The sequence below is a fragment of the Vipera berus genome (assembly GCF_964194415.1).
Source record: "Vipera berus genome assembly, chromosome: 2".
NCBI classification, from domain to species: domain Eukaryota; kingdom Metazoa; phylum Chordata; class Lepidosauria; order Squamata; family Viperidae; genus Vipera; species Vipera berus.
The window spans coordinates 123,779,864-123,807,236 of NC_138203.1; the positions used below are offsets into that span (position 1 = coordinate 123,779,864).

The 27,373-nt window shown below is 40.3% G+C and overlaps 1 protein-coding gene across 2 annotated transcripts in view; it reads left to right on the forward strand.

Moving 5' to 3' along the window:
• Positions 1 to 27,373, forward strand: part of WNK3 (WNK lysine deficient protein kinase 3) — a 90,100-nt gene that overhangs the window by 50,972 nt on the left and 11,755 nt on the right. For both annotated transcript variants that reach the window (XM_081320366.1, XM_081320367.1), the window contains 10 exons: positions 1,879 to 5,703; positions 7,398 to 7,465; positions 9,496 to 9,637; positions 10,928 to 11,044; positions 12,501 to 12,656; positions 12,755 to 12,806; positions 19,426 to 19,560; positions 21,133 to 21,956; positions 22,479 to 22,569; positions 23,097 to 23,218. In XM_081320366.1, the coding sequence (XP_081176492.1) occupies positions 1,879 to 5,703; positions 7,398 to 7,465; positions 9,496 to 9,637; positions 10,928 to 11,044; positions 12,501 to 12,656; positions 12,755 to 12,806; positions 19,426 to 19,560; positions 21,133 to 21,956; positions 22,479 to 22,569; positions 23,097 to 23,218 (5,532 nt within the window). The remainder of the gene's footprint in view (positions 1 to 1,878; positions 5,704 to 7,397; positions 7,466 to 9,495; positions 9,638 to 10,927; positions 11,045 to 12,500; positions 12,657 to 12,754; positions 12,807 to 19,425; positions 19,561 to 21,132; positions 21,957 to 22,478; positions 22,570 to 23,096; positions 23,219 to 27,373) is intronic.

Sequence of the window (27,373 nt, forward strand, 5' to 3'; positions counted from 1 at the left end):
AAGAAAATGAAATTGAAAAATTAGGATTCAGGAAAAAATGCTTAGGTGTGAGGTGAAATGGGTAAATATAGGTAGTTCTCAACTTACAAGCAGCTGCAGCCATTTAAAGTTAGAACAGACCACCAAAAAGCTACTTACTAGCTGCTTCTGAAGTTCCAAGACCACCACCCCCAGTCACATGACCACATTTGGGGTGCTCAGAAAGCGGTCTGCATTTACAACGGTTTGCAGCATCCCATGGTTACATGACCATGATTTATGGCACTTTTGCTAATTGGGTTGATTACGTGGGTGACCTGCTTTACAACTATCCATTACAGTCATAAGTTGAGCTCTGCCTGTATGTCCCAGCTATTTTTGTATATTATCTGATTATATTTTTTATCCAGTTAAATTATACATCTTTGTATTATAAAATCCAAATGGGTATCTAACTTCATTAGCAAATACAACTGAGTATCTATTTCATAGACTGCCAGTCCTTTAAGCGCTCTTTTTGTGATACTTCATAGTCCTGTGCATCAGCAGGTGGCAGCTCCTAAATGACTTTGCTGGGCTCCAAAAATAAGCAGAGTGAACACTGTTTAGTACTTAGAAGAGAATACCAGTAAAGTAGGTTAAACTGGAAGCATGCACACCCCAAAAGTTCCCAGAAGAAAGCAGTAGTAATAAACTTCTGTATTGGTGCCAAGAAAACTATATGGATGTGTCTATAAGGTCCTCAGGAACTAAGCTTGACTTAAAGAAGACTTTATCTTCATAGTGCAATCTCCATTAATATATTAAGATTTATTGTTCCATTGTGTGTTGGCAAGATAAATTTTTAGCTATTTGCTATCTCCTGATTTTAATAATACTAAATACTTTGGAATTGTCAGCAAACATATCCTTTGTTATCCTATTGTAGCTGCCCAGAATCTTTTGGCCAAAAACAAATTTAATAAATAAACAGATAACAATGAATCATTAATCCCAATACAGATATTTAAGAAACCATATACAGTTATTTGGGAAACAGCCATCTGTTCAGAGTGTATTTATTTACATAATCTTGAATCTTGTGATTTGTATTATCTTTCTAAGATTTAAAGATGGAAATGGCAAAGAACCATGAGAAGTGCATTAAATTCAGAGTTAGGTTACTTTAGAGAGACTTGTTTATACTAGTCAGGTCATACTGATTTCACTTGGTGTATTCCAAGTAAAAATAATCTGGTTTTCATCTATTAAAACTATGGATTATATGTAAATAAGAATGTTTTTTAAAATGAAAGTATGCTTCCAGATAGTGCAGCTTTCAGTGAAAAAGGATCTAAAGAATTATTTCCTTGTCTTTCTTTTTTTCTGTGAACAGTTATGTGCCTGAAAGCTTTTCCACTCTCATTTATAAATCTAAAGACTTGTGAAAAGGGTTGTATTTCTGGATGCTACAGAGACTGCTGTTTCACTACAATGCATACTGCCAGATGGGACTAACATTCACAAATAGCAGTTTTTGCTCAGACATCTCAAATATAAAAATGTAAAAAACTTTCAGCATTTCCTTTTATTTTTTTTAGAGCACAGTCAAGAGAAATACCAATTGTCCAGTTAAAGTAATTCTTTTAAAACATTGAATAAGTGTTGCCAAGGTGATGGAATTTTACAGCTGATATTTTTAACTTCTATATGTTGCTGCTTTTTATATACCCAGTTCTGTTTGAAATGATGTTCAGAAGATTATTTCATGACATGTTCTATATGTTGCTGCTTTGTATGTACTAAGTTCATTGTGAACTGATATTTAAAAGTTTATTTTTATGACAACATTTCATAGGATAAAATCTTCATACAAAAAGGATCACTTTATCAACATCTAAAATACATTTTTTTTACCAGCCTCCAGATTCCCAAGTATCCTACAGTGCAGAAAGTCAGACTTTGGATGGATCCATCATGGGAGTTCCTCAGCAGATGTTGACAATCACTTCTCCTCAGAATATGCCTGCCTCGCAGGTGGGAAATCAACACATGCCAACAAGCATACAGTTAACCTCTGCTGCTAGACTTAGTAGTCAGGCTACAGCTGCTGTGGGATCAGTGGAATTAGAGACTGCTTCTGCCAATTTGGTATCTGCCAGTCAGTCCCCTGTGCTACACGGGCAGCCTTCAGTTCAATTTGTCAACAACATGCAAGTTCTTCAGTCAGTTCCACAAGGAGTTAGACTTATTCAACAACCCAAGCAGCTTTCCCAGCAGGTGCCATCGACACAGCAACTACAGCAAGTTTCTCAGCAGGTGGCACCTGTGCAGCCAAGTCCGCAAATAGTTCCGCAGGTGACATCTTCACAGCAGGTTTCTCAGCAAATTGCAGCTATGCAGCAGATACCCCAGAACCTAATGACAATGCAGCAGTCTCAGCAAGTTCCCCAGCAGGTAGCATCCATGCAGCCACCTCAACAAGGGGTGTCCTTGCAGCAGCCACAGCAAATTCAACAGCAGGTGATGCCTATGCAGCAGTCTCAGCAAGTTCCTCAACAAGCGACATCTGTACAACAAAGCCAAGCTGTTCCACATGGAGCTTCTACCCAGCAGATTCTAGAGCAGCCTCAGAAAATTTCCCAACAGGCAGCCTCCGTACACCAGCCTCAGCAAGTTCCTCAGCAAATTCTCCAACAAGTGGCATCCATACAGCCACCACAGCAAGTGACATCAGTGCAGCAGCCCCAGCAGAATCCTCAGCAAGTGACATCCACACAGCAGCCCCATCCTATTCCTCAACAGATGCCACAACAAGTGACATCCATACAGCAGCCACACCACATCCCTCAGCAAGTTCAACAGCAGGTGACACCCTTACAGCAATCACAACAGAGTCCTCAACAGGCAGCATCCATACAACAGCCTCAACAGGTCCCACAGCAGATGACACCCATACAACAGCAGCACATTATACAGCAGGTGACACCCATACAGCAGCCACAAGGTCCTCCGCAGGCAACATCTATACAGCAGCCACAGCATATTCTCCAACAAGTTCCACAGCAGATGACACCTGTACAGCAACCGCAACAAGGTCCTCAACAGGAAGCATCTATACAGCAACCACAGTGCATTTTTCAGCACGTTCCACAGCAGGTGGCACCCATGCAGCAGCCACAACAAGGTCCTCAGCAAGCAACATCCATACAGCAACTACAGCATATTCCTCAGCAAGTGACACCCATACAGCAGCCACAACAAGGTCCTCAACAGGAGGCATCCATACAACAACCACAGCATATTTTCCAGCATGTTCCACAGCAGGTGGCCCCCCTACAGCAGCCACAACAAGCAACATCCATACAGCAACTACAGCATATTCCTCAGCAGGTTCCACAGCAAGTGACTCCTATGCAGCAACCACCACAAGGATCTCAACAGGCAGCTTCCGTACAGCAGCCGCAACATATTCCTCAGCAAGCTCCACAGCAGGCGACTCCTATGCAGCAACCACCACAAGTATCTCAACAGGCAGCATCCACACAGCAACTGCAGCATATTCCTCAGCAGGTCCCTCAACAGATGACACCCATACAGCAGCCACAGCATATTCTGCAGCAGGTGGCATCTATACAGCACCCACAACATATTGCTCAGCAGGTCTCACAGCAGGTGACACCCATACAGCAGCCACAACAAGGATCTCAACAGGCAGCATCCATACAGCAACCACACCATATTCCTCAGCAGGTGACACCCATACAACAGCAACAGCTTATTCCACAACAGGTGACACTTATGCAGCAGCCACAACAAAGCCCTCAGCAGGTGGCATCCATACAACAACCACAGCACATTCTTCATATTCCACAGCAGGTGGCACCCATGCAGCAGCCACAGCAGGTTCTTCATATTCCACAGCAGGTGACATCCACACAGCAGCCACATCAGGTTCCTCAACAGGCAGCAACCATACAGCAGTCACAGCAGATGGCGACTGTTCAGGCACAACAAGGTCCTCAACAAGTGTCATCTGTACAGCAGCCACCGCAAGTTCCACAGCAGGTGATATCTATACAGCAGCCACAGCAAGGACACCCACAAGTTCCACAACAGGTGGCATCCATGACTCAACCCCAGCATTCTCCTCAGCAAGTTCTGCAGCAGGGGACATCAATGCAAATGGCACTGGGGCTGCAGTCTCAGCAAGTTGCCAGTCAGCAGATTGGATCCCTGCAGATCCCACAGCAGGTAGCCTCCATGCAGCAAGTTACACAGCACGGGGCATCCTCGCAGCAACCTCAGCTGGTTCCCCAACAGGTGGCATGTGGGCAGCCAGCTTCACAATCTCAACATACTGTGCCCGTTCATCAGGTCTCCACTGGATCACAACAAATGACACTTATGCAGCAGGTCTCACAGTGCCCAGAAATATCCCAAGATACTTTGGGGCCTCAACAAGAGCAGCAAATTACTCAGATACACCATTCTACAAATCAGCATCCCTGTGTAATGCAACATATGCTATTTCATGTGCCCCCACAGCAGCAGAAAGAAGAGCAGTTTGTTCTCCATTCTACTTCCAAAGATCAGTTGCCAGCTGTCTCTCAGCAAGACGTGGAAACGCATCAGCAATCTGAATTCTCAGGGTCAACTTCAGAAAAGGTGGCTTATCCCATCCAGACCCAGTATCAGTTGCAAATCCAGGAACAGATGATATATCCAGCACAATCCCCACACAAACCACCAGTTTCAGAGCAGCTGAAACACCAGCTAGAGCCAACTAACCAGCTGCAGGGTCCAGAGCAAGCAGCATGTCAGATGCATGTCACTTACGCAGCACAGGGCTCAAATCAGGCACCTTGCCCAGAGCCATTGGTTTATGCAGCTTCTGGAGGATATTCGGGACATTCTTTGGACCAGTCAGCATATGTTTATCAAGGGCAGACAGCATATATAACTCAACCAACATATACTGCTCAACCTCCAGAGATCCAGCAAGCTCATTTAGCAGTACAGAATACCGATCATCCAAGTTTTGCTGTGCATTCGCCTGATCAGTCTTTACACCTGTCGAAGGATGGAGATGCTGGCAACGTGGAACTGCAGATTTGTTCAACGCAATCCACAAAAAACCATGACCACCCTTCTGAGCCACATCTGCCTGAGCCAACAATATATATTACTCATCAAGATTCTGGCATGGGCCACCAGCAGCTGCACTCACCACATGTGGCACATAACATTGCAGAAGGGCAACAGTCAGGGCCACAAGCACCTTTTGTCTCATCTCAGCTATCTTTCACACCACAAATGCAGCCACAGCCTTCTTATCAGGAGTTTAGCCAGCAACTTATTTCTCAGTCGCACAAAGCCACAGTCCCACAGTCTGCCCTAGATACATTACAGACTGTAACCTCTGGATCAGAACAGCCAGAACAAGCTTATACAATGCAACAATCTTTAGATGTGTCAGGAATGTTGAATCATGCTCCTCTCCTCCAGCAGTCTCAGACATTTCAACCAGTTGACAATAACCAACAGTTTATTCCTCCACCAGTACAACCAACATACATTCAACAGCAGCCAGTATGTCAGAACTCAGTTTTACCTGCAGAATTGATTGCCCAGGAGCAAATGCCTTCTCAGAATTCTATGGCCGCTTCTTTGAACCATCAAATAGCATTTACTGTTATGAACCCACCGAACCAAGAGTATCATCAAGGAGAAGACATTTCACAGGTATGCCAGTTGTATCCTAATATATATCCTAATTTTTCATTTTCAAGTTTCATTTCATTAAGTAAGTCATTTGCATTAAGGGAAAAAAGGATAATGATGATACTGGAAGCAGACCTTTCTATTTGCTAATTTCTCTAATAAGAAAATGATAGGACTTGGAACTGGGTTCTGGATTATGAGTTTGGGATATGAACAATATGGATTTGTTTGGATGTTGAACTGCAACATGTCATTTAGATCACATTTTCTTTTCCGTGAACTGGTGTTGGATAAAAACTTCCAGAAAAAAAGGTAAGAAACAGGAAAAAGTTCCACTTGGCTCTCTCTTTGCTAACTGTTTCACTAATTAGGTTTGAATGTTTCTAATCTGTTCATTTGTGAAGTTTTAAGATAATTCGACAGGCATGGTTTTCTTGAGAGTTACATCATGCTCTCCTGAATTTAAAAGATTTAAAAAAGTGGTATAATCCAACAGCTTGGATAGGGGGTAAAAGTGAGCATTCCCATGCCTTTATTTTTTTGACACTGTGCCCCTGCCAATATGTTTCTTGATTACATTTGGTCCTATTTGCTGCACCATCCTGGTTCTCAATTTCTTATCTCAGTATATGATTTGTCTTCCTTATCATCCTCTCCCACATAATATAGCTCCAGTTGCTTTTGTCTGTGGCCCCCTCCCCTACTTCATGGTTCTTTTCTCTGGTACACGACTTCTAATACCTATCTTTACTTTTCTTTCCTTCTTCTTGCTGACTCTGTCCTTTTTCTTTTTAGCTGCCTGGGCATTTTGCCCTGTAACTTAAATTGCACAGAAGTATCACATCTCAGTTATCCTGTCTTCTTAATGATACGGTTCACCATCTCCTTGGATCCAGCTTAAAGTTTTAATTTCACAAAAATTGCTATCTCATTCCCTAAATTCCTTAAAGAAGACTGGCTTGAGTCTTGAATCCCATGTGGCCTTTTAATTCTCTTAGCACATAGATTATTAATGAGCACTAAAAAAATAACACAGACATATAAGGGGTTTCATTGTATTATAAATCACTGGCTGTAGCAATCTTTGGATTATGTTTCTGTGTACCTTTTGTACTGTTGCCTTACATATTTGTTTTTTTGTTGGAATATTTTGGCTAGAAGAATTATCTTTAGTCTAATGTTTATGTATCTGAAGGCTAAAATTACATAAAAAGTCCTGCATACTAGATAGCAGTTCCTATTTAATTTTTGAGTAGAAAAATGGCTCTAAGTCAGGGCAGCAGTATTATTTGTACTTGGATGAAGTAGAATAAAATCTGAGACCGTTACAAACAATTCTTTCCTTATTAGTGATTTGTAGCCTCTTGTAGTATAATTTAACCATCACTGTGCCAATATAAAAATAATGAAGAGGTGATTTATCTTGTCACAAAGATGATGATTTATAGAAGGCTATAAAATAATAATAAGAAAATTGCTACATCACAGTTTTAAGTAGATAAGAGGAAAAAAGCAAGCAGAATACTTGGTTAAAACTTCTAAGGTAAAATATTGTTCTGGTTTATCTTTGATACCTTAGCTAAAAAAGCGTAAGCATGTGCTGTATCAAACTCACAAACCATTTGCATGTTCTACAGTTTAGTTATTTTCTAAAAATTCTACTCAGGGGAAATGACCAAACGCTACACATCGGTTTACCCCCTCTCTCCTCACAGGTTTCCATCTCGGCATCAGATGAACATGAGCATCAGTCAGCAGTTCAAAAACAAGAGTCTATTCAAGGGTGAGTTTGCTCTAAGATTAATTCACTTGGTTGTCACAGCAGTAAAGAGAGTTGGATTTCAGCTCACATTATCCAAGAGTCAATACAGTAAAACTGGAGACTCTTAAGTGGGGGAAAAGTAGCTTAGAATATTATCTCCAAACTTGGTGAACAACTACCTTCTTTATTCATAAGTGAAGAACCGAGAGGACTATCAGTGTGTCCAGAAACAGAAGATGACTTGAGAAGGAGGAGTAGCAGTGACAGTTCTCAAAGAATGTGAGAAGAAAGACGAAGTGTTTAGGTCAGGGGTCAGCAACCTGAAACAGTGAAAGAGCCACTCAGAACCGGTTCCCTCACAAAAGGAAAAACTGGGAGCCGCAAAAAATGTGTCCGCATGCGCAGAACAGGGTTTGACTGAAGAGTGGAGCCAAGGCGAGATATGCACCTACCCTGCATATTTGAATTGATTGGTTGAACTTTTTTAGTCCCACTTTTTTTTTGGGGGGACTGCACATGGCAGAGGAGTGGGAGCCGCAGGAAATGGCTGAAAGAGCCGCATGCGGCTCCGGAGCCGTGGGTTGCAGACCTGTGGTTTAGGTGGTTCTTTTAATCTAATAAAATGTTAAAAAAAATAACTTGTGGATTCTCTCTACTGAAATAGTTTAGACCAGGGGTGTCCAACTGCTGGCCCACGGGCCGGATGCGTCATGGCGAAACCACACCCACCCCATTGCTGGCAGTGGAAAAAAAGTCGTGATACGTCGTGACACGTCACCTGACGTTGAGAGTTTGACACCCCTGGTTTAGATTAATCATTTTTAGTGTGTGTCTTTAACAATTCATTAAACACTATCTCTTTTTAAGTTATTAAAAAAGTCTTTTTGCTGCATTATTCAGCTTCAATACTTGGCCACTTCTCTGACTCCACCCTATGGTAACATTACCTACCGTAATGTTACAGCCCACACTGTTTTCTACATACTATTTCCGCAGAACTTAAGGGCAATGGACAAAACTAATACCTTCCCTGTCCTAGATAGATATGTACTATCTACCCTCATGTCCATTTTCTTTTGTTAGAGCACAGCACAAATATAAATAAGCTGCCACTGAAGAAAGTTCTAATTCTCCTGTTTCCTAGGTTGGAATGTAGTGAGGGAGTGGGAGGATGTGTGGATGTATCCAAAGTTGCTTTGAACTTGCGTGAAATTTTATGGCTGTGGTTTTGGCCTTGCCATCACCCACATCGCCCTCACCACCTCTATCCCCAAATTAAGAACTTATGAATTAATTATTGCAAGGAGGACTTTGTGACCCCCAGGTAACATAGGTTAAACACAATATGTTTCAATCCAGTTTTAACTTAAGCTGCGTATTCTTTAAACTTGTAAGTGCAAAGTATCCCTCAAACAACGATTAGATTAGTCTGAGAGCAATTATACTTTTCTGCCAAATCAGATCTAGTGCCTCTAACAGATCCACTTTGCTGGATCCAGCTTCTTTTGTACTGGATTCCCCGTGTGAAATTGTGTTCAGAAAACCGCCAGCGTTGAAGTAGGGAGGTCAAAATCTTTCAATTATCCCCTAAGCAAAATCATTTCCTTTCCCGTTCTGCCAGTGAAACAGCTTCGGATTGGAAATTTTCCACAGGTAGAATTTGTCTTTCCATGCATGAACAGAATTTCCTGGGTCCTGCTGAGTTTAGGATCTTTCAAAATACAAATAAAGAACCAGTTTGGCAGTTTTCCAAACATAATAATTTATACTGTTTCTTTGTCAAAAGCATTTTAGTTCAGTAGATATATGTGTTCAGTATGAGCAGTAATGGACATTTTTTTTAAATCAGTTTTAAGTTAATGAACAAGTAGTGCCTGCTATAGTCTATATTTTATCTTTCCTACATGTATTGGTTTGACTCTGATTTATGCCACATTAAGCCATAATATTGGAAATTTAACTTTTATACTTATTAATGTTTAGAAAGTTTAGGAGGTAAGGATATGCCTGTCTCCTAAAATCTCTGTTTCCTTTCTTTCCTTTTTGTTTAGCTTAGTTCCCGACCTTCCAAAGGAAGCTGGGACTGGCTGTGACCTTCCAGGTGGGAATGGTAAACAAGACAAGAGCAAACAGAGGAGGACCTCCTGTGCCCGACCAGAGAAAGGAACCAAATTTCAACTCACTGTGCTGCAGGTTTGTATATTTCCAAACTACAGGCTTTTAAACGGGTATAAAAACAGAATTGCTGGCCAGGTTTCCTGCCTCCTCTGACTTTTTTTTTTAAAAAAACAAAGAAATTACCAAAGCCTGCTGTGAAGCAAAGCATCAGCAAGTAGCATCATTTTTCTTGAGAAAAATGCCACTGGGCTTCACATAGCACTTACAGGAATACTTAATAAATAAAAACAGTGAGCAACTGCACGCCAGTGCCTTGCTTGGAATGTGCTTAGAATAAAAGCCCAAGGTAACTTTGAGAAGTACAAGACAAACTTATCTAATAATTAACTGTTTTATGACTGGCCGTTCTATAGTAGGTCCCAATTTATATGTAGGCAAAATCCTCCTTTAATCACCATTTTCTGACAGTGCTCGTGACACCCTTTCAAAATTACAAATAATTCACTAGTTCCAAAATGCTGCATGATCCTGGAGAACAGGATGTAGAAGAGGAACAGGGTTACATAAAAGCATATCTTCAAATCTTGTGACAACACCAACTTTAGAGATTGTTTACTGAGCTTAAGCACTAATGTTTTTACAATTCTGTTTGTTGCTTGCAGTTAAATCAGTGATTTAATGTTGCCATGCATTCCGTAAAGTGGGTTCTACATATTGACTGTATGAAACAGTGACCAATTTTAATTGACTCACAATTGGCTGAATTTGTACATTAAATTAAGGAAGAAGTCATGTTTTGTAAACCATAGTGCTTGGGTACACTCATAGCTAAGCAAAAACAAGACAAATCACATTACATTTTATTGTAGGCAGTGAATTATTTTCTCTTTCTATCAAGAACCAGTACTTTGGCTCAATCAATCACTTCGAATTCACAGGCAATATTTCAGAAACATGTGAACATTAGGAACTATAGAAAGAGCAGAACCAGCTAGTTTCCCTCTACTGACACACTGTTTCATTCAGTAAAAGATAAAGCGATTTCCTATGAATCCTAATTCTTTCCTGGAGGTTGAATTTGCCATCTACCGATGATAAGTGCCAGAGAATTCTAACGATATAGTACAATTGAAACGCATTTATGTATTTCAGTTTTACTACATTCACATTCAATGTATGTATTTCAACGTACATTGAAACAAAAATTATGAACTAGGCTGAGCCTTGCCATAGTAAAGGGAATTAATCGTGCTTTGTTGTTGAACTGGTCATGTGATTTTACGGAACTGGTGTCAAAGTATACGGTATCTTTGGTGCTTGTAAAGAAAAGATGTATTCTGCCTTTGTCTGTTGTTGTTCAATCAGGTGTCAACATCTGGAGACAATACTGTTGAGTGCCAACTTGAAACGCATAACAACAAGATGGTTACATTTAAATTTGATGTTGATGGAGATGCTCCAGAGGACATAGCTGATTACATGGCAAGTTACATATGCCCTGCTTCAAAGTAGATAATTCCTTACTAGTGGCATTCAAACTTTTAAAAATTATTTAGATGCTCTATAGTTCAAATGCAAGTCCCCTGCTTCTTCATAATATTTCTCAAATTAAATAGAGTCTCCTAAGGCCAAATCTTTGTTTTGCGGCTCATGTGTCTACAGTTTATTTATTTGAGAATTAATTTTGATACTGGTTTTGGGGCAAGAGTGTAAAAATGGAGAGGATTGGGGTCTGTTAGAGAAATGTCTGAGAATAAAGGATAGAAATATGTGGCTGTACTTTACTTTTGGAAACATCAGATTTGGAATCTCTGAAAGTTGTTAGTTTCCTTTAGACTAGTAATATAATTCATATTTTAGTCCTAAGTATTTTTTTATTTGTTAAATTTATTCATTGCCCATCCTGTCATGGGGCTACTCGGGGGAGGGGAGGGGCTTACAACAGTAAAAAAAGGGAAAAAAATAATTTTAAAAAATCAAACATAATAATAGCAGTGATGAAATATTAAACTAGGAAAATACAATAAAATGAATTTTAAAAAAGGTGTGGAAGCACAGGGGGGAGGTGAGGTCAGTTAATTAGTCTAGTAGAGCTACCTCCAGTTGTGATGCTCCCCATTGGGTCTCCAGGCCAACTGGCAGAGCCTACATTTAAATTAGTGGAAGGAGATTTCGAAAGCATATACATGCCATATTTGAAAACTAACTTTGCATTATGGATGTTATTTATTTATTTAGAAGCTACTTCATCACATGGGACGTACTTTCAGGTGACCATTTATAGAAATATATATAGAATTATAGGGGTATTGCTTCTAAATATGTATGTACTATCATTGATCGATTATTGAAGTCATTGAAATATTGAGATCACTTAGGGTATATTTACAAAATTGACAGCATGGTGTCCAAGGCTAATCACAAACCATGCATTCATCAGGAGACAAATAGATGTTCCTGCTTACCATAATTCTAATCCCCCAGATGGTTCCCAGAGGCATTTGTATAAATTAAAAAAATATGTCAGAGATTAGAGATTTAGTATTTTGCTTTGTAAGAGAAAAATAAAAAAAAATCAGGTGGATATGATGGATATTAGTATTTCAAAAAGCTGCAGTTTTTCCACTAGTACAAAATGCAATAGAAGAACTGTACACTGGCATCATGTGAGAAGAGATGGCATTTCATAAAGGAACGAACATTAGCATTATTGAGAAATAAAACTTCAGTACATTTTTTAGAATACTTTTTCAAGGTTAATATTCTTTTCAATGTTTTGTGATAACTGAATATTTGGAATGTGAATATTTGTGGGTGAGATCTAATTTTCTACAGCCTGTTGGAATGGTGATAGCCAGAATTTGAAGAACAAAATAAGGTTTGTATCCATATCTTCTATCCTGTTTTTCCCACCCCTCTTGCCTTTCCCACTTAACAGGTTGAAGATAATTTTGTATTGGAAAATGAGAAGGATAAATTTGTTGATGAACTGAGAGCTATTGTTTGCCAGGCACAAGACATCATTTCTAGTCTTCCTATTGAAGAACGAGCCGCTGGCATGGAATCTGCTCCTTCTGATCCAAATAGCTGCCAAGTAAGTTTAGCTTCTTTAGTAATGCCAGTTTTCTGGAAAGATGTGTACTTATATTGGGAAACTCCCTTTTTATATTTATCTATTCATTTTTAATTCAGGCAGGATCTTCTGAACAAGTTCAGATAAACCCAGCATCTACTCAAAGTGGCAGTAAGTAACTATTTTAAAACATTTAACCCTGCAGGACCAAAGCAACACTCTGAAATTCATAAGATTAAAACCATCCTTATATTAAAATGAATCTATGGAACATAGTAGATTTTTGGCAAAGTTCTATTCACAGCTCTTTCTATTTTTGTCTTTTCAAGTCCCCTTATATCTTTGACTCTCTGGACTGCTGCAGAGAGTCAATAGTTGTCTCTCTTCAGCAGTCCTGTTGATTTTTCTGGAATATTCTAAACATTTTAATGACATTATCATAGGTGGAAGACTGGTAAATAATGAGCTCCTAATGAGTGTTGCTATATTAGCATTATTTCTAGAGTTGGCTTGGTGGACCTTTAAGAAAATTAAGAAACGTTAGAAAACTAGAGTCCATTTGGTAAAAGGTATGCCTCATAGACACATAGGTTGTATTCACTACCAACTCTTTAAGATTATACCTCCCACCCCCTCCCACCCAAAATTGTTTAAACTGCCCTTGTTAAGGAGACATTTACAATAAGCTGAATTGATTCTGAGTGATGACAGTAGGAAAAATTAGTGGCCCAGTAAACCAAATTCTTTATATTCACTTGACAGTTTCTCAAGGATCATATAGCTAGCTAGCAGGCTGATCTAGTAGGAATAAACAGTACTTTGCTAGATTTATCCTAAAAAGAGAAATTTTTAGACTAACTCAGTTTGAATGTAGAATCAGCTTTAGGCACTCTTGCATTTTCTTCTATATGAGAGTAACAAAAAATATTTAGAACTTAATTTCACTTTAATAGATTCTAGTACACAAATCAGAATTCCATTCTAAATACAAAATATACAACCACTACACATTGCCACAAAGAACATTGACACCTTGACTGGATGCACTTGTTAGCTTGCAGAAATGCTGAAGCAATGTAAGATGGGTATTGTGTGCATACAAGAAATGTGTTGGAAAAACTTAAAAGTCCCATGACCAGGAAGGATATTAGCTAATTTGCCACAAATGCTATAGCCACACTACTATAGCCCTTAGACTTATATACTGTTCTACAGTGCTTTACAGCTCTAAGTGGTTTACAGAGTCAGCATATTTCCCCCAACAATCTGGGTCCTCATTTTACCCACCTCGGAAGGATGGAAGGCTGAGTCAACTTTGAGCTAGTTAGGATCGAAGGAATCAAACTCCTGGCAATGTGAGCAGTTAGCCTGCAATACTGCGTTCTAACCACTGCGCCACCATGGCTTCATTATAGCTGATCTGTGCAGCCATGTTGCTGAGGTCCATTGATACTCCAGTCACCTCATATCAACTGTGATCAACCCTGTTCATCGATGATATGGGTTTTTTTGGGCCTAAGCCTCACAAGCTGGATGTGAAAAAGAAGGAAAAAAATAGTTTTGACTGGAACTATAGGATAGTGTATTTGCATGCCCACAGGAAAACTGCTACTATTCTGCAGTGACTTAAACCTACATGTTGGACTATTTCAGGAAGGCTACAGTTGCAACAGTGGCAAAGGATATGCTATGCAAAATAATAATGGGCAGAAAGTCCTAGATTTTTCTGAAGCAAACAGTTTCATCATTACCAATGCGCCACAAAGAAGAAGAGATCAACCTATTCTCCAACCAACATGTCCTGAAGGCAGGACAAGAAGCAATGGATGGAAACTAATCAAAGAGAGAAGCAACCTAGAACTAAGGAGAAATTTCCTGACAGTGAGAACAATTAACCAGTGGAATGACTTGCCTCCAGAAGTTGTAGATGCTTCAACACCGGAGTTTTTTAAGAAGAGATTGGACAACCATTTGTCTGAAAGGGTATAGGTTTTCCTGTTTGAGCAGGGGGTTGGACTATAAGACCTTCAAGGTCCCTTCCAACCCTGCTATTTTGTGTTTTTCAAAACATATTCAGTCACCTATGCAAGCAGTGACCACAGCAGCCGGATTGACTTGTCCTCAGCCAATGACACAAGTTTCCCACTATTATGGACATAATCGCCCCACAACAAAATTGGATGTTTGTTGCCAATAAGAAGATCCACAAGCATGCGAAGAATTGCGACAATATGACAGATGCAGAGGAAATCAGGTGGTGGAAAGTACCAGACCACAAGGTGGCTAATTAACCATATTATGTTTCCTCCAGTCACCACAGGCTCGCTTGATGCCGCATGGACTGCTCTCTACTGCTCAGTGGCGTAGCGTGGGTTGTCAGCACCCGGGGCGGGGCAAGGCAACCGGAAGCGGAAATAGAGGGGCGGGCGGGCGGTGACGTCACGGCACTGCTGAAAAGACGCGCCCCGCAGCGGCGTAGACTTTCCAAGAAGAGTCGCGCGCATGCGGGATGCTTCCGGGTCCCTCTCGAGGGTGGCTGGGCGGGGCTCCGACCTGCAAGAGCCGCTGCATTCAAGCTCGCACGTGAGCCCCGCTAAATAAAGCCACGCATGCGCACGAAGCTAGGCCGGCCGGCCAGCGGGTCCGTCTTCGCTCGGCCAAACCTGCCAGGGCGCCTGCGGGGTGCTTGCGGTTGGCCTGAGCCTGGGCGGAGAGTTGGCCGCTTCTATTTATTTTATTCAGTTTATGTGGCCGCCCATCTCACCTGCCGGACTCATTTCGCTTTGCAAGAAAGAGCAGCTCGAGAGCGGAGCCAAGCCAACTCTGTGCAGCCCTTGGGGCTCCCTGAGCAGCTCAGTGCGAGCGCGCCCCCCCCCAGATGGTGCGGCCGGCCCCCCCTGCACCCCCCACGCTACGCCACTGCTACTGCTTTCTAGTGCTCCACTCTCCCCGAGAATAGAGAATATTCTCTCCTAGTGAGAATAACGCTAAGAATAACACTATCTGAATAACATCAGATCAACAAGCAGATGTGACTGACTGGAGCAAGTGCAGAAAGTATGGGAAAAGAAGATGGAATACCAGAAATGGTTGGTGCAGAAGAAGAGCAGAAACTAGCAGAAGTACTTCACTTCTTCACTTCTTTGCCACTCTTCTTGAATGAATGAATGAATGAAAGAATGAATGAATGAACCTTTATTGTCAAAGTACAACCATGTGTACATTGAGATAGGCTGAGCCTCCCTTCTGTGAGTTGGGGGTGGGGGCACGAGGGGAGGCTCAGCCAATCTCAATGTACACATGGTTGTACTTTGACAATAAAGGTTCATTCATTCATTCATTTAAGAACACTGGCAAAGAAAGCTCTTGCACCACTAAAGCCAGTCTCCTATCACGACTTATACGTACTGCAGTCCACCACGGGAGGTGAGAAAAACATCTACAGGTAGTTCTCTACTTACAACAGTTCATTTAGTGACCTTTCAAAGTTACAACAGCATTTCCAAAAGTGACTTATGACCTTTTTTCACACTTATGACTGTTGCAGCATCCCCATGGTCACATGATCAAAATTCGGATGCTTGGCCACTGACTCATACTTACAAAGGTTGCAGTGTCCCCGGGTCATATGATCTCCTTTTGCAACCTTCTGACAAGCAAAGTCAATGGGGAAACCAGATTACCTTAACCACCATGGTACTAACTTAAGAACTGCAGTGATTCACTTAACAACCGTGGGAAGAAAAGTCATACAATGGGGCAAAACTCACTTAAGAAACTTAGCAACAGAAATTTTAGGCTCAGTTGTGGTCGTATGTCAAGGACCACTTGTATTAACTAGTGAAAATGAACGCCAAGGCAGCAAAAGACATCAACCACTACATGTGCATTAAGGATAAAAATGGATGGCAGGGCAAGCTTAATCTTGAAAGGCTAGGAGCAGCAGCACTTTGATGAAATCTCCGATGTCAGATTTCCACACTTGCAAATCCCCATTGGCTCATCTAACATTGGCCCAGTCCTGCATGTGACTATACATCTCAAGAGGTTATCAAAGCTATCAATGGCATGAATTTGAAGTATGTGAAGTACGTGACCATGGTGTGCCTGAGCTACTCATAAAATGGGTCATAATGCCAGCCAGCCGAGTTAGATGCGCCACCAGCCTTTTGACAACTTTCCTGTGAAAGTTGGCATGCACTAAGGTTTGGCATTATCTCCATTGCTGATAATTCGCATCATGGACAGCATCATGCAAGACCTGTATCATAGTTTCCCCTAGGTCTTGCTCCAGGACAACTATGTCCTGCTCGCAGCTACCACAGGGAGCACTACTACAGCATTGCAATGCTGTGTCCAAACATGGAATGATCATTTTAGTTTGCACTTAATATCAAGAAGGAAACAAGGAAGGAAGGAAAGCAAATGGAGGGAGGGAGGGAAGGAAGGAAGGAAGGAAGGAAGGAAGGAAGGAAGGAAGGAAGGAAGGAAGGATTCTGATATTCTTTGCCATTTCCTACAAGGAAACTTAATGGAGAAGCCGGCAGGAAGTCCAAAATCACTCACAACCCCACTGCTTTTTTGCCCACTCCTGGTTGTTCTGTTTTCTCTTTAACAAATTATCTCTGAAACAAGGACCCAACGGGTTATGGGTTGTCTAGTGTGAACTATGTATTGTGATCCTCTATATCAGAGGTGTCAATTTGCCAGGCTGCAGGCCAGATGCATCATGCGGAAGCCATGCCCAGCTCCGGCAAGGGGGAAAAAGTCGCGATACGTTGTGTCACGTGATGTGGCGAGTTTGATACCTTTGCTCTATATGATACAAAATCAGTCAGTTTCAAATATGGTTGATATCTTAATTTTGTTTCAATAATTGCATTAACAGAACAATGCCAGTTTTATTATTGTTCTCAAACTAAGCATCTGTTTTGTTTTGTTTTATTTTGTAATTTCACACAATTCTAACATGCATGTCTTTTAGGTCCCCAGAGGATCATAATGCTTATGATTCTGGCCATAATCCAACATTCCATAATTCAAACATTATCATAGTCAATCACAATCTGGTTTTCTGTAGAGCTGTTTGGCAGTATTTATAGTTCTTTTGGGTTGAGCTGGCCAATAAAGCTACTAAATAAATGTTAGGATACAACTTGCAAAATTTTCATCTGTTGTCCTGGCTGTCAGTTTGGGGAGATAGATTTAGCATGTTGGGGAAGACTGAGTTGAGTGATAATTGGTTGTGTTTATAAAGCAGAAGTATTTCTTATCATATGTGAAGAGGGTTGCAAAATATATTGAGCTTTGAAAAGCAAATTATGATAGTTACTTGGTTTGTTTAAACCTTGGTGGAGCTTGATACAGCACTTTGGATCCTAATCCTTCAGTCTGTGTGGTGTGAATAAAAGTTATGGATCTTTTTCTGGGTTAAGTGATTAAATTTTGATAAAATAGAAATATGTCATGCAAGCCAGATGTGTATCAGAGAGCTTTCTCTTGAGAAAGAATAAAACTCTTAATTAAAAGGAAATCTATTGAATTTACTAATAATCTATTTTATTGATTACGTGTGTGTGTAGACACACACACGCACACACACATATTCCTTGTTGATTTGACTGTCTTTCCATGGAAATTAAACTCATGATTACTGTCTGACGCTTCAGCAGTACTATTGTTTCAGTTGAAATTAAATAATAGTACAAATTAATAAAGTTAATTAATACAAAATGGTTCTACTGAAGCAGGATCAATATGTCATGTACATTTAATAAAGACAAACAAAGCACAGATATATCACATAATGCAGATTTCATAGATGTGTATGCAATTTATGATAAATATGGTTGAAATATGGCCTGAGAAGCATCGTTTTTACTAATGAACATTCTTCAATTGAGGCTTTGGGATAGGGTGGTATCAAGCCTCTGTAGAATTTTATCCAATTAGGTATCCTCTTTCTTCCAGATATTCACAATTTTTGGTCTCATCGTATTGTTTTCTTGCAGTTAATGTTGTAAATCACCCAGAATTAGTTTCCTATGGAGTTCGGTGGTCTCTAAATTGAATTAACTAATACGTTAACATGAATAAACAAAGGTGTGTGTATTGTCAGCCAGAAGATGGATAATTTTGAATAATTGATTTATACAGAAAAGAGAGGGAAAAGAAGAAAGGTTTTTCTGTTTCATTAATGGCTTCTAAAGGAACACTACTTTCATATTTTAAAATGCATCTAAATACTGTTTAAAAAAACCATGAAGGAGGAAAGTCCACCGTTCACACAGTGTCAGACTAAGTAAATACTTAGTAAACAAATATTTACTCAGATGCATACCCTTTAGGGTTCCCTTATGTCTAATAACTCTAATCCTAATTCTAATCCTAATATTAAGGATGATCACCTAACACAGGAATCCTAATTAGTTGGATTATAGTGATCCAGACTTGAAGGGGAAAAATTATTCAAAGTGTACATCAGTGTATGTACATATTGGACATTTTAACTTCTTAAATAAAACACAATTTTTCTTAGGCTCTTGGAGCAGCAATCATGAAAATTCAGGAAAAACAAGTCTTTCCACGTGCTGTTATCAACAAGGGTGAAATGAGCACCCATGCATATTTGCAAGTCAGCTTTCCCCTTTCAAATCCAGATCTTTGGATTAGCCCTACTGATCGTCTATCGTATTACTTTTAAGATTCCTTTTCTGCAACAGCAGTGCTGTTCTTGTACTTGTAAAAACAATGACTTGATTTTTCCCTGCTTGCCTCTCTCTCCTTTTAGGTGATGCTGCTCCCCAGTCATCCCCTGTTGGCCGCTGGAGGTTTTGCATCAACCAAACGATAAAGAACAGAGAAACCCAGGTGTCTTGTACCCCAACAGAGTCCATGAAAAGTGTTCAGGGATGTCAGACCACAGGTGAATACTGTATACGGTTTAGGGGGGGGGGGAAATTGCAGATTTTTCTGCTGTAGTATAACATCAGGATGTTTTTGGAACTGGGCTGTGCTTAAATAAAAGTGGCTCAAATTGCGAAGTGTTAGGTGAATGGCGGTGAAGAACAGCAGACCATTTGAGAATCTTCCTTTTCACTATTTTGCGTTTACTTGGAAGGAAGGCAATCTGAATTTGAAACCACGTCCCATACCCCAAAAGATTAAACAAACTTACAGAAAGCCTTCTCTGCCCTGTGATCACATTCCCATTTTGAAAGCAAATTATTTTGGGGGAAAAATAGTAGTAAAAGTATTTTCCTATGAAGATATATTCCTATAAATACCTTCATAGGAAAATACTTCATTACTTTGGGGATAGCCAATCAGTTAATAGAGGTTGCTTGCTTTTTGAGATCCCAGCCTCTTACTCTTACGTTAAAGTGATTGTGTTTATATTTTGTGCTGATGTTTTCCATTTTTCTGAAGTTTGATGGAAATGTCACATTTTTTTACCATTCTTTTCAGTCACTCTTAAAAAAAACAGTGCTTGTGGCCTTATTGGTTCATGCACAATAATTATGGTGACAGACTTAACTTTGCCATTTTTTACTTTATTTTTTCTTAGATTAGTATGGTAATGGATAGTCATAAAGAGTGACACCACAAACTATATAAAATCAGCTTTAATACCTGCAGCAAATCTTCATGTTTTAATAAAGAACACAGCATAATCAGCTTCACCCTTATTCAGTTCAATACTGAATTTGTGTCATATCACCCCTGATGAAGAAAATTAATGATTTCATTAGGATTAGGGTTGGGCAAGAAATAAATATATCACTCTCTTATAATAATTAACATTACACATATATTTAATAAAACAATGACTGTTCCATCTTAATAAATTAATTGGAAATAATTTTTAAAAAACAACCTTTATTTGCCCAGACTTTAAATGTTATTGTTCATGTGATCTTGTTTTCTTTCCCTTCCCTTCCCAACCCATCCTTTTAGTTTTTATTTTGCTGTTTTTTATTATTTTTAATCAAAGCATCTTAATGAGACGTAGCTTAAAAATAAACATTTTAAAAGAAAAAACACCCCCAGATTTTATCACCTCAATTTGAGTTTTTGTTATTTCATTGTTTCTCTCTGGGTTCTTTCTGTGATACCTTTTTTGTCCAGACTTTCCCAACCTTGGTGCCCTTAAATATGTTGGGATTGTAATGCCATGAGCCACGCTAGCTGAGAATTCTGGGAATATTGGTTGCGACATATCTGCAGGATAGCAATTCTGCTGAGGATCTTCTGTTACGGATTCGTAGGGCTTAATTTCCTAACCAAATCTAAAAATAGCGACATCTGAATTTTTTTAAGCCATCTCCCCCTTGGTCGTAATAATCTTTAAAAGAACTTTTACTGTGAAATGTTACATTTCAAAAGAGACAGTAGTAGTAATCAACGTGGACATTGGCTTTAAAGCTTTTATTAATACTGTGCTTTTTCCTGGAGTTTTGTTTTGTCAGCCTCAGTTGTTCCATCTGTTTTGTTACAGATTGCATAAAGGAAAGTACAAAAGAAGAGAGCCCCAAAGATGGTCCACAAGTTGTGGACAATCTTAGCGACCAACTTAGCCCTTCTTTCAGCTCAGAGGATTTGACAAGTGACTGTGTGATATCTGAACCCCAAATTTTGGAACCTGAACACTCAGCTCTTTCTCATGAAGCAGAAGGCAGCATGGATAAATTACCCTCTGTCTCTACAGGTGACAATACTGACGGTACTACTTACGATTCCGAGGCTTGGCTGGACCCTTTGCCAGCAGAGACTCAGTCTAATGGAGCTCCCCTATCTTCATATGTACCTCATCCAGCATCTGTTGTGAATGAGTTGAATTTGTCCACAGAAGCCTTTGAAGCCAAACCAACCTCTTGTCAGACTTTGACCACTGAAGAAGCAGAACATGTAATAAATGGTGAGCAAGGAGCTGCTTTGGTGCAGACTCCAAGTCAGGAAGGAATTCCCTCCACATCCATTCTGGAGTCAGACAGTGAGGGCCCTCCTAAGATGGAATTTGTTGATAACAATATCAAAACTCTGGATGAAAAGCTGCGGACACTTCTGTATCAGGAGCACAGCTTGTCAGGCACTTCTCCTGAGAGCCAGAAAGACACACAAAGCGCAGTGGAATCGCCTTTTTCCTCATCTGCTGAAGATACTTTTCCCTGCCCAGGACATGAAACCCAAGACACTAATTCCCCCCAAGAGATCGATCCTCAAGCTGCGCTCATTCCATCCGAAAGTCATCCTGATAGCTTGCCAGTGATGAGGCAAGAGGCCAGGGTTATTACTTCTGCTCCCAGGGATTTCTGCAGACATGTGAGTATTGACAGGGTTGGTAGGGGCTGAAAATTGTTTTGCCCACTGAAGAAATACAGAATATTGCTGAATGCCTGTATAAACTCATTTCCCTCATTGATCCTGGCAAATGAAAGGTAAGCATTGACTCCACACAGATGGTTCCGACATGTTTTTCCCCCCCTGTTCATCAATTTAGTGACATGTGGTTTTTCAATGGAAACAGAAATCTGATTGAATGTGAATAGTAATAGGGAGCAGAGATCTGATTATATGTAAAATTAAATAAATCAGGAAATTGATTTAATAAATGAATTAAAGGGGTTTTTAAAATCGGGGTTTAAGCATTCCTAAAATTTTTTTTCACTTAACCAATTAAGGTCTGCAGGAATTGGACATTTAGATTTGTTTAGAGATTTGCTGATGTAACATTAAATAAGGAGGTAATCTTCTGGCTCAAGTGGTTTGTGAAGCACCCCCCATCCTCTTATTCAAATATTGTTTCTTTTCACCTTGCTTCCCTGCTCCCCTTGTTTTGTTCAGGAGATGTCCTTGGAGGCTTCATTTCCTGAGAATCCTGCGGCTTGTCCTGCTTCAGAATCAAGTGGTGGAGCTGTGCACCTGCATGCAGGAGGTGGATATTTTGGCCTAAGCTTTACTTGCCCTAGTCTCAAAAACCCTATTAGCAAGAAATCCTGGACTCGCAAATTAAAAAGCTGGGCATACAGGCTACGGCAGACCAGCTTTTTCAAGAGATCAAAAGTCCGGCAAGGTAGTGTGCTTACAGTCAGGGATCTAGACTAGGTAACATCTGTTTTGATTTATTTAAGTATGTTTCTCTTTCTTCCTCCTCCTTTCTTTTTTTTTTTTTTAAAAATTTGGGCATCTCCTGCAAATCCATATATCCCTGTGTAACATTTCATCTGTCACCACTTTGTTTTCCAGTTTGATTAACCAGTTTTTTCATTCCACATAGAAGCATAGGTCTTGGGATATTTAAAAAAAAAAAGCCTACATGTATACTAGAATTTTATTTTGTAATGCAGTACTGTTTGTTACTGTTCACATGGTCACAGATTTACCTGACCCGACCTGTTTTTGTTTTTTCTTTGTGTTTGTCCCCCCCCACACACACCTGCCTTTTTTTTTTAATCACAACAGAAGACATGACTGCTGATGTTGCTCCTGACTGGATTTCTCTTTCTGAGCAAGCAATCGGAGAGAATAAAGTATCTGGTCATTCTAAATCTGGAGCTGGATCATTCCAGCGAGGCAGGTTTCAGGTAAATATAATTTCATTCATTCATTCATACTCAAATATGTCCCATCCAACAATGATTGTATGAGGGGATCAAAAATAATTTAGGGTTGATATGTTGAATAAAGGATATATATGTTCCACAACAATTCTTGTTGGCTTTTCAGCAAGTGCATAGCTGTAACAATTACTTGAGGTACTGAGTTGGCTCCCCAACTCCCCAACTAGTCTTGGTGGAGCAGTGGGCCAATGCCTCCTTAAGTAACACCAGCTGCCTGCAATTAGTGCAGGTTCGCATCCCACCAGGCTCAAGGTTGACTCAGCCTTCCATCCTTCCGAGGTAGGTAAAATGAGGACCCAGATTGTTGGGGGCAATTAAGCTGACTTTGTAATAATGCCGCTTGGGGTGTGTGTGAAAGCCCTAATAAGCAGGCATATACATAGAATGAAGGCTACTGCTAAGCTTGTAAGCCGCCCTGAGTCTTCGGAGAAGGGCGGGATATAAATGGAATTAAAATAAAAAAAAATAAAAAAAAACTGGTTGACTTCCTAATGTGTAGACTTTAACTCCCATATTTGACGATTCTGAAAATTGAAGACCATACACCTGGAAATTGCTAAAGTTGGGAAACACTGTTCTAGGTGGCATATGTTTTAAGTCTTTATCTTGAGTAAAAAGTAGAATAACTGAAGCTCAGGTTTTTGGTTATAGCTTTATTGAATGAATAATAGCTGGCTTATAGTTTTCTGATGTATTAGGAGAAGCAGATGAATATCATTTAATGCTTGCTTCATTGCTAGTTCTATGCTGTATTATTTAAGAATCTGAGATACGGTATTTTGATCAGGTTTACATAGTAACACAGACTTGTAGCTGTAAGCTACAAGGTTGTATATGTTACCTACTAGTACTGTGCAAACTATTCAAGTCTGAATTGTCTTCAGTTGAAAAATTGATTCAAATTTGGAGAGGTTTCTTTGAGAGTAAAACTGCTGTTTCTTGAAACAATTGTTTCAAACTCAAAACAGGGCACTTCAAATGCAAAATGGGTTGCCTGAAAAAATTGTATATGATTATTATATCACGTATCCATTATGGGCCAATTGACTAAAAACCAAAGTAAACTTCCAAAAAAAAAACACCATAATCTGACTTGGTTTTAAGTTCAAACCGGGCAAAGTAATCAATCTTTTCTAATAGACATGAATTCAGCACATGTTTGATTGAAGTTTGTTTCTTGCACTTTGTTATTCATATTTCAAGATATTTCTGCTTCCCTCTCTGCTTCCTCTCCCCCCCCCCCCCCCCGTTTTCTCTATCACTGCTTCTCATTTGCCATTTTGAACACAATTTCCTAGCTTGGTAATTAGGCTTAGAAAAAGGTCCCATTGCATCCAAGGGAGATTGTTCCCCCCTCCTAATTGCTGCAGTTAGGAGATGATTCTCATCAGAGTCACAGGATGCAGGGATATTTAAATTACACACACACACCCCGCCATGAACTGCATCTAATTGGGTGTAGGAAAAGAATAGCAGCTATCTTTGTTTTTGTTTTGTGTGGTGTTTTTTTAAAAAAAGGGCTTACAGAAGAAGAAAGTGGGTCAAGAAGATGAAGCCATCGTTCATATTTGAATCTGCTGCAGAGTTTTTTGTATTGGGAAGCCTCAAGTAGAGGGAACAAATTTTGGGAATAATACATTTATGCCTTAGTAACTATAGATGAATCCTCAGTTTGTCTTTTTTTTTAATTTAAAAGATGCTTATCCGGTTGTCTCCAAAGACAGCAATGTTGGTTCAAGCATGTCCGACAGTGTAGATATGATTCCATAACAATAGGATGAAAGGGCACTGTTATATGTTACAGCAGAACCTGTACAGTATTATATAGCATTCTGTATAGAAATGTATATTATGCTAGGTCAGGGGTCGGCAACCTGAAAAAGCAAAAGAGCCACTGGGAACCGGTTCCATCACGGATAAAAAAAGTGGGAGCCGCGTGCGTGCATCCACGCACGCGCATGCGCATAAAACAATGTTTTGCGCATGCGCAAAATGTTTTTTGCGCATGCGCACATGTGGATACATGTAGACGCCCCTGCACGCCAGCGACAACCTTTGGAGTGGTGCGCGCGCACCTCCTCCCGTTCGGAGTGGTGCGCGCGCACCGGGCGACTGGGAGCCGCTGGAGCCGGCTCAAAGAGCCGCATGCGGCTCCAGAGCCGCGGGTTGCCGGCCCGTGTGCTGGGTCAACTGTGTCTCGTCTAGTACTTTATAACCTATCATGGCTCTTTTGGCTCCGCAGCAAAGATTTTTCACAGTCTTAAATACACAGTGCTGCTTATCTTTTACTTGGAGATGATAGGAATGTAAGTTAGACTTGTGGCACACCTACTTCTGAGCTGTAGATTCCTTCCCAATCAGAGCCAATAATTGGTTCTAAATCATCTGCAACTGGCTTAATGTGATCCCATTCATAAGCTCTGCTCCTCTTGTACCTGCGTTGTGATGCTGGACGTATGTATAAAAGGGCCAAGCTTGCACCGCTTTGGTCATTTGCCTTTTCACGTTGTAATACTACTTAACGTCATTTTGTCAAAAGCGTTTGATTCTGCGGATACCTGTGCGTGATGCTAAGAAAATACTTGAACTAGAAGTCAGTTCTTTTGGTTCCGGATAACGCCAAGCTTGATGAAATCTCGCTGTTTAACCAATACAAAATTCTTTTGCATCTGAACTTTACTGCTAAAAAAACTGATTATGTGAGTGAGTGAATGAATCAACTTCTAATTATTGAAATCTGATAGGAAGAATGGGAGGAGTGATTGTATTTCACTCTGCCCAAATCAGTTTCAGAAATTAGGGTTCTAGTTTCTCCAAGTATTGGTCTGGGTCAACTGATTTTGCAGACAGAAAGAAAATTTTGACTTTGAAACTCGTCCTTAGTTTTAATGCAAGACACTTTATTGATATCTCCCAAGGGATGGTATGTATGTGAGATTCATGCAAATTTCTACCTGCAAATGGATTTTGTGTAGAAATAAAATATTGCTTGAACGAGCTCTAGTTTATATCACAACTTGTTTATTTACATATAGCAAAATGGTTAACTAAGATAATATTTACTTATTTCTTAAGTTTATATGGCTGGCCATTTTAAATACAGGGCTCTGGATGGCTAACCATGAATAAAAGGTAGATCCTGGGAAGAAGAAAGACAGCTCTGCAAGTAACCCAGCCCAATGCCTAGCTATATAGATAACCACCAGTAGCGTGAATTGAATCTGGAAGCATAATGACAACCAATGCAGTTTGCAAAACAGAGGTGTCACCTGCATGAAATGAAAGGCAGCTCTCACTGCTTCTTTGCTGCATTGTGTACCACTTGAAGTTTCTGAATGTTCTTCAAGGACAGCCCCACATAATGCACAGTCCCGTCGGGAAGTGACCAAGGCATGAATTACTATAAACAGAACCGCCCAGTCCAGGAATGGATGCAATTGGCATACAAAATGTATTTGTGGAAAAAAAACCTTTCGATCTGTGCCTGCCTATTCTTAGCCAGGAGTCCCAGAGGATTCCCACGTTGTTCACAGATTCCATCTGAAGGAGTGCAAGCCCATCCAGAGCTAAACATGGAAGGCCCTCAAAGCCAGTGGCTCCTAAAGCCTAGAGCCCCTTGGTCTTGCTAGGGTTGAGTTGAAGCCTGTTGCTCCTCGTCTGTATCCATAAACGGAGATACTGAGGTAGAACATTAATGGCATCCCTCAAACGAGCCGGGGTGGAAATATAAAGCTGGGTTTCATCTGATGCCTCACCCTGAACTTTTGAATTACCCTCCGTGTAGATATTTAGCAGGAGAGGAGAGAGGACTGAGCCCTGCAGCACCTTACAAACTAGGAGGCCACCGGCTGGACCTTCCTCCCTCTCCCCCATCGATACACTTGGAACCAACCCTGGAGGGAAGAGGGGAGCCAGCGTCCCAGGGCTGCCCACTTCCGACCTCCTAAAGCTGGTCCAGAAAGGTACCACGATCGATGGTATCGAAAGCTGAGAGGTTTAAGAAGGGTTTTTTCCCCCCTGCCTAATATTTTAGTAAGGGGCCTATTAAATATAGAATTGTCATCTTTTAAGAGTTAGAAAGTTAGGAGATGTTATGTAACTTCTTTGTGCTTCCTCCTC